General features: G+C 39.7%; 1 protein-coding gene across 8 annotated transcripts in view; it reads left to right on the forward strand.

Annotated features, from left to right (window-relative positions):
- LOC126871415 (ankyrin repeat domain-containing protein 50) overlaps positions 1–15,061 on the forward strand; it is a 218,180-nt gene extending 203,119 nt beyond the window's left edge. For 2 of the 8 annotated variants that reach the window (XM_050630194.1, XM_050630195.1), the window contains 15 exons: positions 4,725–5,614; positions 5,852–6,385; positions 6,541–7,315; positions 7,618–7,791; positions 8,980–9,150; positions 9,429–9,740; positions 10,421–10,742; positions 10,851–11,097; positions 11,178–11,361; positions 11,432–11,675; positions 11,762–11,953; positions 12,053–12,300; positions 12,673–13,211; positions 13,408–13,585; positions 14,370–14,609. In XM_050630194.1, the coding sequence (XP_050486151.1) occupies positions 5,289–5,614; positions 5,852–6,385; positions 6,541–7,315; positions 7,618–7,791; positions 8,980–9,150; positions 9,429–9,740; positions 10,421–10,742; positions 10,851–11,097; positions 11,178–11,361; positions 11,432–11,675; positions 11,762–11,953; positions 12,053–12,300; positions 12,673–13,211; positions 13,408–13,579 (4,440 nt within the window). In that variant the 5' untranslated portion in view covers positions 4,725–5,288 and the 3' untranslated portion in view covers positions 13,580–13,585; positions 14,370–14,609. Of the gene's footprint in view, positions 1–4,724; positions 5,615–5,851; positions 6,386–6,540; positions 7,316–7,617; positions 7,792–8,979; positions 9,151–9,428; positions 9,741–10,420; positions 10,743–10,850; positions 11,098–11,177; positions 11,362–11,431; positions 11,676–11,761; positions 11,954–12,052; positions 12,301–12,672; positions 13,216–13,407; positions 13,586–14,369 lie in introns of those variants that run through there. The other 6 variants (XM_050630196.1, XM_050630197.1, XM_050630199.1 and 3 more) reach the window with 6 other exon arrangements.
- Positions 15,062–15,160: the final 99 nt, after the last annotated feature.

Here is a 15,160-nt window from a genome sequence, read left to right on the forward strand (position 1 = left end):
ATCGTCTGTTGGCTATTTATGTATAACGATCTATCTCGTTGCGATTCTAACGCTACATCTTATGGTTTTCGATACAACAAGAGAGGAAGATAGGAAGCGAAAGAAGGCGAGTTTCCATAAATCTAAGAAATTTTCCGATGATAGAAAGCTACGATTCGGTCGAAAGTAAAGAAACGCTTCAACTTTGGAACGTTTTTAATTACTCAGAGTAGATTTGTGTAGATTTGTAGATGCGCAAGCATATATGTGTTCTTTGTGGCAATTTAAGATATCTCCTATCGCAATTTGTCAGTTATAAAGCTAAACTTTATGTAGGAAAAGGTACGTCTGTATTTTGATTACTTTATATTTATATTCGACCTTTTCTTATATTTACTTTTTATAGTACTTTCTTCTAGCGTTAGGCTTATTTACTCAGCGTGCTATAAGACAAACAAATTAAACGACAATCGCTACGCTTATTTACCGTACTACTTGGATATGCAAGCGACGATGAGATCTCGAATCGACGAGTTTGTTTTCTTCGTTTCTGCGAAACGTCTTAACTTCCTTTGCTTCCTGCATATAGTAGAACAGTGTTCGTACTTCGCTCTCAGTTTTCAATTTCCAGCAACTTGAAGCAGAGTTAATGTTAGAAATATATAGAGAAATATTAGAATTTCATATTGCTACGTACGAAGCATTGAGAACGCAAATGGATTATTTCCGATACGCAACAAACGTTTCAAATGTCATAAAAGAACGTCGTCTTTCCATTTCCACGGCCGGTGTTTCGAAAATTTCCCGAAACATTGCGGAAGCTTAACCAGTTAGCTGTTCCTCGCGAGGAATTTTCTGTCGCTAATAAAATTACAAAGTAAAACGGTCGTTTCGTTGCAACTTAATTCTACTGTCAATTATAACAGCTACACGTACTCTACGTTCGACCAGTATACTCGTCATCGTTTACTTCCCGCGACGCATTTTAGGTACACGCCTTTCAAAGTTTTCCAAGAGATTTCAACAGCTGACTGATTAAAAAGAAAATGTTGTCGAGAGGTAATTTTCCACTCAACACGCGCCACTTTGGCGTCTTCCATCGCCAACGATCCGCAAAATGTCGAATAAATTAACTGCGCGTTCAATTTTTCCCATCGAATCAGCTCGTGATCAGCCTGGAAATTTGTTAGCGTTAATTTGTCGACCACGATATCCTCGAGACAACGCAACGCGCTGCGACATTGTTTAGAGATAAAAACGAACAGCAAGAGAAACGCCGACAATGGCTCGTTCGCGTCAAGGTTTATCGGCGCAGTTGATAGTTGAGGCTGGTCGGGGTTCGCGATCGCCGCTATCCCAGGGTATTTCGAAAATTCGCTATCAGTGACGCGACAAACGCGATAAGCCCGAAAACCGCCAGCGTAGCCTGCATGGTCAGGCAGTAAATCTTCGATGCATCCCGCGTCCAACGAGACGTTTGATTTGTTCGTATCGGTGCGCGTGATTCTCGGGCAAACGGAAGCTGTTACGAAGGATCGGAGGATTTTGTCGATCGTCTGTCTTCGATAGCGAGATCCTTTAACGCGCGGACTATCGACACCAAGTCCCGTAATCGGTCGTTCCGGACCCGGTTGCTAGGCTCCCCGTTCTCGTAGCGCTTTTTTCGAGAAATTTATAGCAGCAGAGATCGATAGTTTCTTATGCGATTTTCCGATAAATCATAAATACGAACAAACCAAAAGATAAGATAAATAAACAATGTATACGTTGCACAGTTCTGGCGTAACATGGTCTTACTTTGGGGCGCAATATCTCGACATCGGTACCGCTAGGCTTCCTCAAATTTTAGCTACGTGTACACCGTGTCCTTCTTTACGAGTAGCTAAAATTTGAAGCAATATCTCCTAGCTCAGTTTCTCGGAGAACGAGGTGAAGAGAATCTGAAGATATTCGTGTGTTCTTCGCGATAGAAGTGCACGTCTTAAGGTACTTGCAGCGTAGACTCGTCAGTTATAACTGGGCAACTGGGTATGAACGAAAAGTCGAAAGTACATAGTTTCCTATATCCGACGAGTGAGGTTCGTTCTTTGAGTCGTTCGTTCTGAATTCCTCGCCATTTTGCTACACCGTCAAAGGGATAGAACTGTAGCGGCACGCGAGCAGGACAAATTCAAATCCTGTTGTTGTTTTGTTTCGGAATATCATGAGTTTCATGAGTATCAAATCAATTTTATAGACAATATATTTATCTTAAATAAATTGCTCACAAGCAGTAGTCTGTATTTCATGATATCTGATGAGATCCTATCGTCTACAGAACGTAATATCCGCCTGGTAATTTGAAATCCTGGAAAAGGTGTATCGATGTAACAATCATAGAGTAATTTTACGATTCTAATTCCGCGATATTCCACTTGAGAGAATAGAAAAATACGTGCTAGTTAGTCAAACGTAACTGATTAATTGCGAATTACAAAACACAGATGTTGTTCCGGGGGAGTAAATCAGGGACGACAGTTCTCCTTTGGGAGAACAAGCATCTTGATAGACGTTACGCAGATGCTTTGAAAAGCCTGCGGTAACCAGTCACGCGTCGACTCGCATCCACGAAAGATACGACCTCATTTCGCCGCCGGAAGTCCGCTGCGGAACGTTCGAAGAACCGCAGCAGCAGCAACAGCGAGCAAGCAAGCAACAATGAGAATTACTTTCCACCACATACCCCCGGTTCTAATATTAAATTTTCCAGAAGCCCGCTTATAAACGACCATTTGATAATATTAAAACCGCCACGCCAAAGATCCATCGTGGTTCGTCAATTCTACGCCTGATTCTCTGAATATATAATCATCGAAAACAGATATCGCGTGAAACATTTTAGGATCACGCGCGAACTTGTTGGATAATTTTTTCCTCAAGCTTTCCTAATCTTTCATCGTTAATCCCTCAATTTCTTTAATCGATATATATCTCGATACGTTTAACACACACATACGCATATACTCGGTTCTTCCACACACCGTTAACAAACAAAATTCAATCGCTCGTTAAAAATATCGATAGAAAGTTCCCCTTAAAATATACTCTCTCCAAGAGACGACTGAAATCTCCCTCGTTTCGTTATCTTTTTGCTAATTCTTCTTCGATGCTATAATATTTGCTATTCTTCTTCGATGTTTTAAAATTTATTAATCGGAAAACGCTATCAAAATTATTTCTATTATTCCACTGTTCTACCAATTTCTGTTATTCTTAAGCTCGTCTGAAGCTTCGTTGTCCAAAAGAAATTCCTACAATTCCTTCTATTCCATTGTTTCGTATAATCACCTCTTAGTATTCGAAAAGAGAGACAGAGAGAGATACATATTACATATGAAAAATAAATGTTTCGAAAGCAATCTCCATGTATTGTATTGTTCGCCGTTCAAACTTGCGAGTGGCATAACAAACGACTCTGTTTCTAGCTATAGCAGTTTATCGAATGAAATACGACGAGAGAAAGAGCGAGAGAGAGAGAGAGAGAGAGATTCTGTCGCAGGTAGTGAAAAGCCTCATTCCGGTGTTGTTCGTTGCACGGTGAACGATCTGAAATTCGTATTAAACGACCGTGATAATTGTCTGTTCGCGGGAGACAGGTGGGTTAAAATTACGGGAGTACGCTCGAGACGAACGTAAACGCGCAGAGCCAATGACAAACTAGTTCCACTAATGAGAAGGAGATACCTCGGCGTCTGACTTTTCTAATTATTACCCGCCGCGTATTTGCGCTTGTTGAGACTGAACCCTGGGAAAACTCGAACGGCGGATGCTTCTGAATGAAGCGAAAACACGCTTAATTTACAATATCGTGAATTATTTCGATATTCCAATTGAACAATGCGTTCGCAGTTGGAATTGGCGAGACTTTTCCTCCGTTTTGCACGCACGATACGATCTTTTGCCACGCTGTTTCTTCTTTCTTTCCACGAGCTAATTTACTTTCTATACGCGGCCGCTTTTACACTCGTACGAACTACGATAAATGGAAATGAAAATCGCTCTTTCATAAGCTTAAGCGAATTATCGTGGAGAAAGTGATAACAACAAGATGTTTCGTATTATATTTATGGGACTGAAAATTCGCGGTTCTGCGCGAACAGTAGTAATCATCGAACGATTATATCAATTATACGCGGTACGTGGAAATAATCGTTACACGGCAGCGTTAAAAGTCTCTGAATTTGATAGGTACGTGGTTAACTTGTAATTTCGATAATTATAGCACAAAGGGGGAATAATATGTCCTTTCTCTGTGGTAGCTGTCGGGGCCTCGATCCACGAAGAAATTTCCAATTTAATTAAAGCTAATCAAATCGACTTTTATGGAATTTTAACGTCGAATCCAATCACGAGAAGTCAAGAGACAGAAAAATAGAAAAAAGGGAACTACGGTATTCAGACGTTGCTATCCATTAAGATGCAATGGTACTTCCGGTGTAGGTCGAGGGTCGCCTCGAAACGACATAATTCCAATGCAAACAAGTGTCGAGGGGAATAATCGAATTCTCTTTAATTAGCGACGGTAATAGTCTCGGAGACGATGAGCTTCTTTTGAAAAACACACGGAAAAGTTTTAAGCTTGCGAATTGAGAGAGACGTAAGAGACGTAGAAACACGAAGTAACCATAGAATAACTACGCATGGGTAAAATAACTTTGAAATCCACGTAAACCACGTGTCCACGTAAACCATTTTCCTTGTTTCAGGTGTCGTAGAATGCAGCGATACGAAGCGCGGTGCTCGTCCGCGACGAGGCGATGAGAAGGCTGAATGGAGGCCGAGGAAGCCTCAGAGCCCCCTGGGGCTCCGACCAATGTTCCCTCGTCAGAGTACAGCGAGATGAACCGTAGTGGCGCACCACAGCCAATCTAAACTGTCACCTGTTTCAATTACTCTTGCAATCTGCACCAAGAACCACGATTAAGGACACGACAAATAAATAAATACCATCGTCTACCAACGAAACACGAGAAAAACTGTAACATTCTCTTCGGTTCGCTGTTTGAAGAAGTATCCTGAAGAATTGATATACCTGAACACGAGATATAAACCAACGCAATTAGCCTAGGCAATTCTAAAGACGTACTTCATCGGTGACACGGCCTCTCTTTGTTTCCTATCTAGACGCACAAGTTGCTTCAAATCGACAGAATTGTGTTTAGTAGAAACGTAGACATCGCGGAGAAGGTCCATTGAAAGAACACCGTGCAACGAAAGATTAATTACCGATCGTTCGACTAACTATAAACGGGAAGAATTATTGCAAGAGAATGGCTGCACCAGTGATAGAGAAGAAGCGGTTTTTCTGCCGCGAATGGGCGTTCATCAAACTGTCCCACTACTTGGAACAGAGGCCAACCTCGAAGACGTGTGGCGTTTTGGTCATTGGTGGCTCAGGAAGTGGAAAGACCGCGCTCAGTGCAGAATTAGCCTGGCCATCGGCTGGTGCCAATGCTAGACATCAGAGATTCTTAAACAAGAGATTGTTAGCCAGGCACTTCTGTCAGGCTAGAAGCGAGGCTTCGTTGTCACCAGCTCAATTCGTGAGGTCTCTGGTTGCTCAGCTTCTGCAACCTGGTTCGGATGAGATTCATAGGTCAGTGACTGTTATACAGAGATTCGTAACTTAATCTTAAAATACTATACTTATATTATACGCTAGAATTACGCTTTGATCAGGTGAAAATTATCTCAGTTATACAGATAAGTAAAGGTAGAATTTACATGGTTGGAAAATATATTCCACAATTTCCATTAATTCCAAACGATGAGTCTAATATTACTATATTAAAACGATGATTTTTACAAATGATTTTCTTTGAACATTCCGCAGAGTGTCTTCGAGCTCACCGATACCAGGCAGCGCGACGACAACCAGCAATGCCACCACAGTGCCATTGACATCGAGGGAAATGGTAGCAGAAGCCTACGCGGAGAAGCTTCGAACCGATCCAGAGATACAAGCTGCTTTGCAACCGGATGTCCTCGACAGAGATCCCGATGACGCTTTAAAGAAAGCACTGCTGTTCCCTCTATTGGAGTTAGAGCCACCAAAATGTTGTCTGTTCCTATTAGTCGACTCGATCGACGAGAGACAGACTCTGGATTTTCCTCAAACTGGCACCAGAGACTCGAGAAGGGAGAATGATAACGTCAGTAGGACGATCGCTGAATTATTGGGTAATCATCATCACCTATTCCCTCAATGGCTACTTCTGGTTTGTACTGCTCGACGTCAGAGCAGACCCCTCTCACGGATGTTCAGCGGCTTCCGGAAGATCCCTTTAGACGATCTAAGGAAGCCCTTGGTGATGAGAGACATCCAACAGTATATCCTGGCACGGTTGGATCAAGAAGAGGCGATCAGGTGTGTATTTGTTGATATCGCATGGTTGATATCGATATTTGATTGGTCTTTTCAATACCAAGCTTCCATAGTCGTTTGTGGCGTATAAACTGATAACTAAAAGCCAACACCTGTAATTACAGTCGCTAAATACGAGTTAATTTTCATTCATCCAGGCAGCACATCACGCCCGACACAGCCGATATGCTGAACCAGCTGCACATCAAGAGCAACGGCTGTTTCCTCTATATAGAAAAAGTTCTCGACGGAGTAGCAGAGAACTTCATCGTTCTACGCGAGGTTCGCGAGATACCATGCACCTTGAACGGTCTCTACCTATGGCTGTGTCAAAGGCTCTTCAGTCGAAAGCAATTCGTCAAGGTCCAACCTCTATTGAACGTGATCTTAGCCGCAAAACTACCCATCACCCAGGAGATACTCTACAAATGCGTGAAAACTGCGTGCACCAACATCACCATAGAAGACTTCAATCGACGTCTCCACCTTCTACGCAGAGTCATCTCTGTTTCTCGTGCAGGGGCGTTGATGTTATTCCATCATAGCTTCGCAGAATGGTTGCTGGACGTGAAACACTGCACGCAGAAGTATTTGTGCTCCGCTGTGGAAGGTCACGCGATGCTGGCCGCTTATTACACCCTTCGCGGACCGGAATTGAACGCCGATGAGATCTGCGTGCTTGGACAACACCTGCAACGGTCCATAACGAACGTCGCTACCACAAATTGTAACCTGGACGTGCACACGCTTCAAGTACTCTGGATGATAGGCAGCGGAGCACCGATAGAAGATTGCTACCTGGACAGCTCAGAGTGCATCCTCTGGCCCAGGCAGGAAGTGAAGCTGTTGAAACTGTTGATCGATGCGGGTGCCAAGCCCTCGGAAAAGGTCGTCGAGGACGATACCAGCAAGGATGCTGTCTCTTCTAGTCAAGTAATTAATTTCGAAAGCTTGCGTTTATTGGGAAACTGAAATTTTAAAAGCGAATACTTGTTGCTGTTCTCTTTGAGTAAATTGATCTGTCGATTAAACTTAGACTCTAGCAATTAAGAGAATGAAGATGTTTATCTGACAAGGAGCGGACAACGATTTGAAATTATTAATTTTGTTAAACGACAGTTTTAGGATAAGTAGTAAGCTTCTTCTTATTTATATGTCATAGACAAAAGCAATTCGCGATTGCGCAAGGACTAAAGCTAAAAATAGAATTCGTATAACTGTAATGTTTGTTACAGGTCTCGCAAGACGTAAGCCCTATGGATGAATCTCCCAGCGAGCCATTAACGGAACTGCTCGGCGAAAGCGGGGACATCAATCAAGCTGATTCTTGCGGACAAACAGTGCTGCACACGCTTGCTGCAGACGGTAATGCATCTCTGCTGGAGTTGGCTCTGACGACATGTCCTCAGGTAAGGATCAACCTCTCCCATTTTTAAAAAGCTGCGTCTTGATTTATACCAACAATGCGTTTTTCACACGCCGAACGAAGAATTATAAATTTACAGAAAAATATTTACAAAAGAAAAATTTTCTTAATGTTCTGTACAGTCTAAACCATAGTATGTACAATTTTAGAACACACAAATGGATTTTCTATGGAAATTTTAATTACACTGTGGATATTTACGCATTTGTGGTAATTTCAATGTAAAAATGTACAAATATGCAAAGATACGAGCATAAAATAAAATAATCATTATGATATATAGTGGGTGAAAGAAATCTTTGTCCGTTTAGTAACATTCGCATAATAATATGAAATTGGATAAGCATTTTATAATATATAATTAATAATTAATCATGTTTGACAATTATATTCACTTCCCTAACGTATGTATACTAGCATTTATACCGTAATAATTGTAAGTGGACATCATAAAGAACAGTATTTAAGGGAAACCGAGCTTACAATGTAATAAGGAAGAAGCATAAACGAATCATAAAGCATTAACCGCAACTGTACCGGTTTACGATCTTCCCTTATTAGTTGCAGCAATTATCATAAATACAACGCTTGTCAAAAGTTCCTAACTACGGTGTAATCTCATTATATTGTTGAAATAACGACTTTCTGAAAATAAAGGGAAAAGTACACAATTTGTACCTGGGCTCATAAAATACAATTTTTATTAACATATTATATGAACCAAAATTGGTATATAGTTTGGAAAATTTCGACAGTCACTCTGTAGAAAAGTAGATTCACATAAATTAAAACCCTTTATACCGGTGTTTCCCTACACTTTTTGAGTTGCGATACTTTTTTATGATAATGAGATTATCGCCCTCCTCCTACACAAGAGAGTATTTAATAAGATAAATAAAATAAATTTTCAGGTATATAATTTTTTAATTTATATTTATAATTAGTGCTAGAATCTTTAAATAAATACGTAATAAAAAGTAATAACCACAGGCTTCTATACAAAATTTTTTTAATAAAACTTACCAACTCAATATGTATTTAATTAATAGAGTAAAAATAATAAAAAACATTTCCCAGCTACGAAAAAATCGCAAATCCGAAAATTAGCAAAGCAGATTAGCAAACCGTGTTTAATACCATGTTACATGTTGCATATTTTCTAATCACGCAGGCAAAACTGGAAGCCACCGATCGTCACGGTCAAACACCCTTAAATCTGGCAGCGAGACACGGTTATGCAGACGTAGTACGAGTTTTGCTGGCTTCAGGGGCCTGTGCGGATCACGCTGACTGCGACGGATGGACAGCCCTGAGAGCTGCTGCCTGGGGTGGACATACTGAGGTAATCGTTAAAACAAAACAACAGAACTCGAGACATCGAATCATCTATCCTTAACAATGTCATCATCATCCTTCCATACAGTCAAAAATATAGTCGTTGTTGATACACGTTTAACAGACGAAATAACATTTGATTGCAGCACGTGTTAACAGTCAAACAATACACAGTAACAGTCGATTAATATATCTGAATATCTTAATGAGGATTGCAAGTATTGAAGTATGATAATAAAAGGGGCAAGTCAGTGGAGGAATATAAACGGTGAAATAAAAATATAGGTAGTCGAAATGCTGCTGGAGCACGGGGCAATGGTGGATTGCGCCGATTGGGATCAACGAACCGCGCTCAGAGCAGCCGCATGGGGTGGCCACGAGGACATCGTTAAAGCGCTTCTGCAGCACGGCGCCGACGTCAACAGAACCGATGACGAGGGTAGAACCGCCTTAATTGCCGCTGCCTACATGGGTCACAGCGAGATCGTCGAACACCTTCTAGACTTCGGCGCGGAGATCGATCACGCTGATAACGACGGAAGGACTGCCCTCAGCGTAGCTGCCCTATGTGTACCCTCCAATCATGGCTATGCAAAAGTTAGTTTCCGTTCCCCTCGTTTTCACGGCTGTCGAAAGATAAAGAAAGACAATGATGTTATGGGACAAGCAAGAACGAGATACTTGCAAGATCTATCGTTGCACAAAACACTGCTGGAACACGAATATTGTTTCTTTTCATACGTACTAACAACGAAATTTTAGTTTGTTTGATATCATTCCATTATCGTATCACACTATTGTTCTTTGTTTCTTTTTTTTTTTTTTTTTTTTTTTTTAGTATTGTATAAGGTAGTTAAAGTTTAAGAAGATCGTAAATGCGATCTGATTAATCGATTGATTTTATGCAGACACTAGCTGACATTAGAAATCCTTAATCATTTTAGTGCTGATGTCTTTAAGCTGGCTGCATTCGAATTTTTATGTCCAATCCCATCCCCCGCGAACTGAAAGGCTTTTAACGTTTTATGATGATCTTTATACACTATATATATATATATATATATATATATATATATATATATATATATATATATATATATATATAGGGTGATAAAAAGAGAGATCTAAAATTCCTATTAAAAGATCCTAGTAACGCTCAGCACTAAAATGCACAAGTAACAGTCAGTTGAAGCATGAAAATTAAAAATTACGCGAAGTTATTTATTTGTGAGATCTCGGTATACGTATATAAACGAATATATGATCTTGTGTCACAGGTGGTTACGATCCTCTTGGAGAGAGGAGCTGCAGTCGATCACCAGGATAAGGATGGCATGACACCATTGTTAGTGGCCGCGTTCGAGGGACACAAAGACGTTTGCGAGTTGTTATTGGAATACGAGGCAGATGTGGATCATTGCGATGCTACGGGGCGCACACCTTTGTGGGCAGCTGCCAGCATGGGTCATGGATCAGTGGTCTCTCTTCTCTTATTCTGGGGATGTTACGTTGACAGCATTGATAACGAGGGCAGGACCGTTTTGAGCGTTGCTGCTGCCCAAGGAGGCACTGATGTGGTGAAACAATTATTGAACAGAGGTATAAAATACCTTCCCTTTCCTCCTGATTACTTTTATCTTAATACAGTATTAAGTCCTCTGAATTATTTTTGGAGATAACTTGCAACATGAATCTTCGATATTTTAGGCTTGGACGAGCAACACAGGGACAATTCAGGATGGACGCCATTACATTATGCGGCATTCGAGGGGCATATCGATGTTTGCGAAGCATTACTGGAAGCTGGAGCCAAAATTGACGAAACTGACAACGATGGGAAAGGCGCTCTGATGCTAGCCGCGCAAGAAGGACACGCTGCGTTACTTGAGAGACTCCTGGAACAACATAGAGCACCGATCGATCAACACGCTCACGATGGAAAGACGGCTCTAAGGTAATTTAGTAATAACGATGCCTTAGCTAAATCCTCTATCTGTTTCACTTTATAAAATATCTTCATGGTGTCAATTGCAGACTCGCAGCTTTGGAGGGGCATTATGACACCGTCAGGGTACTATTGAGTCACAATGCAGACGTTAATGCGAAAGATGCCGATGGAAGAAGCACTCTTTATATCCTTGCTCTGGAGAACAGACTGGCGATGGCGCGATTCTTGCTGGAGCATGCGCGAGCTGACGTAGAAAGTAGAGACTCAGAAGTAAGTATAAGAATTCTTGTATCTCTTTAGTTGCTTTGTATATGTTTGTAAATTTAATGTGATTTTCCAGGGTCGAACACCTTTGCATGTGAGTGCTTGGCAAGGACACGTCGAAATGGTAGCTTTGTTGCTAACAGAAGGCAGTGCGAGCGTAAACGCCTGTGACAATGAGAAAAGAACTCCTTTACACTCTGCTGCCTGGCAGGGTCACGCAGCCATTGTCAGGCTGCTTCTAGAACATGGAGCAACCCCTGATCATACTTGCAACCAAGGCGCAACAGCTCTGGGTACTGATAATGACCGAAGTTTGATCAGTAACATGACTTTTTTCTCACATACTTGACTATCACCATTGTTGTATTTATATAAGAAAGTAATTAAACTGGTCAACATTCATTAGGTATCGCCGCACAAGAGGGTCATGAGCACTGCGTACGAGCACTCTTAAATCACGGTGCTGATCCCAGTCATTCTGATCATTGTGGCCGAAACGCTATCAAGGTTGCTGCCAAAAGTGGCCATGACACTGTGGTCAGGCTACTCGAGGAACACTCGGCTAATCAACGAAGTCTGAGGCCCGGTATCAACGGAGGTTCGTCTATTTCTCATAATTCTCCAATACGTAATTTTTCGTCATGTCCATAATTATGTATATTATTTATTACGTTATTACAATACATATATAATGCAGGTGAAAGTAGTAGCGCTACTTCGGTGACATCAAACTCCACAGCTGAAACGAAACCATCGTCTGCAATCTTGAATCCTCTGTCGACGCAATACAGTCCAGCAGAGTCACCTGATTCGACGAAAAGAAGAAGCTGCGTGTCCTTAGGCAACAATTCCAGCAACAGCAAATCCAGCAGCAACTTGACTGGTAGCACAAAAAGCGATCAAGGGAAATTCAACCAGAACTCGGTGGTGAATCAGGTAATAAAAGTAGGTAACAATTGTTGTTTCTAATGCTTTCCCGATTAACTCTTTTGTGTAACTTGAGGAGCCAGTTCGAGCTCTCCGATACCACTTCCAATCGGCTCTCATCCGTCACGTTCCATCATCTCTTTCTGGCTGCATGTTTTGTTTATTCTGTTTTCATGCACCCGTGTACAGATCGTTATTTATACAATGCCACTCTTCGTACGAAGATTTTGTTTAAATGCAATCTACTAACTCTCTCGAACAACCTGATGCACATTTAAAACGTACATTCGATTGATTTTTATGCAAACGTTAGAGGCCAACTCGATCTATACACGCTACGAATTTGATTCCTATGGGGAACCACGCGTTATCTGACTGCTATAATTTTAGACACCATTATCTTTCACGCAACAACTGCAACAATGCTCGAGGGGAGCGAAGAGTCGTCCGCTCAGCAAACTTTTGTCACCTCTGAAAAGCGAACCGCAGAGTCCTATCTACGCGTCGCCGCCTCATTCGCCGTTAAGCGACAGCCTGATACCCTACTCGCCGACGAATACGAGTCCACCTAGTGCCCAGACCGCTGCAAACGTGATACAGAGTCAGCTCGGAGTATCGTTATTGACTGGAAACCAGAATATACCGTACAAAGCGCAGATCGGAGGATACAATCACACGTCAGCCATTTACGAACCGATCAACATAAAAACAGAGATCATCGATAAAAACGACATTAGCAAACCGTTTGAATTAACAAACGAAATGTTAGGTTTAAGCGTGACGAAGGACAAGAAAAATGGTCTTGACGAGAAAAGAAACTCGGCCGATACTCATTTCACTAGGGACACTCATATGAGGATAATATTGGGAAACAGTGGCGCTGGTGTTGGCAGAAGCGTGAAACATACCTCTGACCATACACCTGCCAGGTAAGATTGCGTTTCAATAATATAATAAAAATGTTAAAGAAACTCCCTCCACATTGCGTCCTAAATATAAACCACTAATAATGGTTAATTGGTTGTGAATTGTTTCTAAAACATATTGGAGCGACTTTTCTAATAGACTATATTAGAGATTAAGCATGAAAGACACTTTTTGAAAGAACTGATTTTTTTATTACAGTGCAAGCAATGCAAAACCAAAGCGCAATGGCTTGGTTTCCAACCCAGCCATGAGATTAGTAGCAGGTGTTAGAAATGGAATTGAAAATGCAACTAATAGAAATAAGCCTATCACAACACGAGTTAATGGATTTCAGTGGAAGGCCGAGGCACGAAAGGAAACACCTTTGTAGGGACAGGTATTGACACAGTTTCACTTTTGAGGGTCATAAAAAATGTCTATGATACAAATACAACGTATTTTGAATGATTGTAAAAGACAATAAATCACCAAACACTTAAAGAAATGTTTGATTCGTATGAAATTGTACAAATGTTTACAGCATTGTATTTAATTGTATTTTTCTTTACAATGCACTGCATAATTCCATTATGCTTTACAAATATATATACTTACAATTGCCATTCAATCGTACACTTTAGTATTAGAATTTAAATATTTTCATCCCTTGAAGTTTTCGTTTAATTCAGTTTTAATTTGAAAATTATTGAATGATAAATTTTTAAGTTTCCTTCTTCTCTTTTTTTTCCTTTTTTCTCTTTTTTTTTTTTTGTTTAATATTACAGTACTTGAATGACATACATACATACATATATATATATATATTCAATTTATAAGAAAATAGAAGTAGCTGATCCTTATGCACTGTAATTACAGTGTTCAGTTTTGGAAGTGGTATCAGTAGATTTTTGTATTCCTTTTCTACTAAATCGTAACTTATAAATATTTTGCATGATCAGAAATAACTATACATATATAACATTAGATTTTACGATAAGATTAGAAATTTAGCAAAACATGAAATTTAAAGAGTTTTAATGTTTTAATCTTTTCAGAATAACCATCTCACTAATCTACGTTTAAGTGTGTCGTGTCGAGTTTATTATTTACGTAATAATTAACAATAAAGCAAAAAAACAAAGACAAAGGACTAATCAAAACCTTAATTTTTTGTGATGTAGGTTGTGTTGTCAGAAACACCTCAGCAGGACACCGGAATCCGTTATTGCGGCTGGCGAATCGTAATCACCAAAAAGCGGAAGTCAATAAACAAATTCTTCTCTTTTTATTTGAGCAAAATCAAATTACCTCGTATGAAAAAGTAAACGAAAAAGAATATGATTTATAAGAATTGCTGTTGAATAAAAAAGAAAGAAGATGAAAATTGCGTAATACAAAAAAAAACCAAATATTAAACAGTATAGAGAAATATGTAGATCTAGATATGTAAACTTTACGAAACATGACTTTGTATAAATGTAACGTTAATAAAATTCTTTACTGATCTCACTAATACTTCATATAAACGAAAGAAATAAAAAATGAATTAATTATTGAAATCTTTAAGGATTAATAGTCATGACTTTGATGGGAGAGGACGATATAATATGAGATTTTTTTTCTTCAGAAGACTGGGTGCAAATGAAATGCATAATGTGATGTGGATTATGCAGAATTGTAAAGATATGTATAAATTATATTGAGCGATTTAAGAAAAAATATATCATTATAATGCGAACTCAGTTACAAATACGTAAAATTATGGCCTGAAAATTAATAAAAACGTGTGTAAATACACATTCTTCATGTACTGTGCACGATCATATTTATTATATTGTAATAGATGCAAAATAAATAAAAAATAAAATATCAATATTAGTCACTTATTTATTTATATGACAAGGCTATTTTTTCAACAAACTAATTTGAAACAGAATCATTTAGAGTATAGTTGTAAGATAAAAGTACAACT

This window comes from Bombus huntii, chromosome 11 (assembly GCF_024542735.1).
Source record: "Bombus huntii isolate Logan2020A chromosome 11, iyBomHunt1.1, whole genome shotgun sequence".
Taxonomy (NCBI): Eukaryota; Metazoa; Arthropoda; class Insecta; order Hymenoptera; family Apidae; genus Bombus; species Bombus huntii.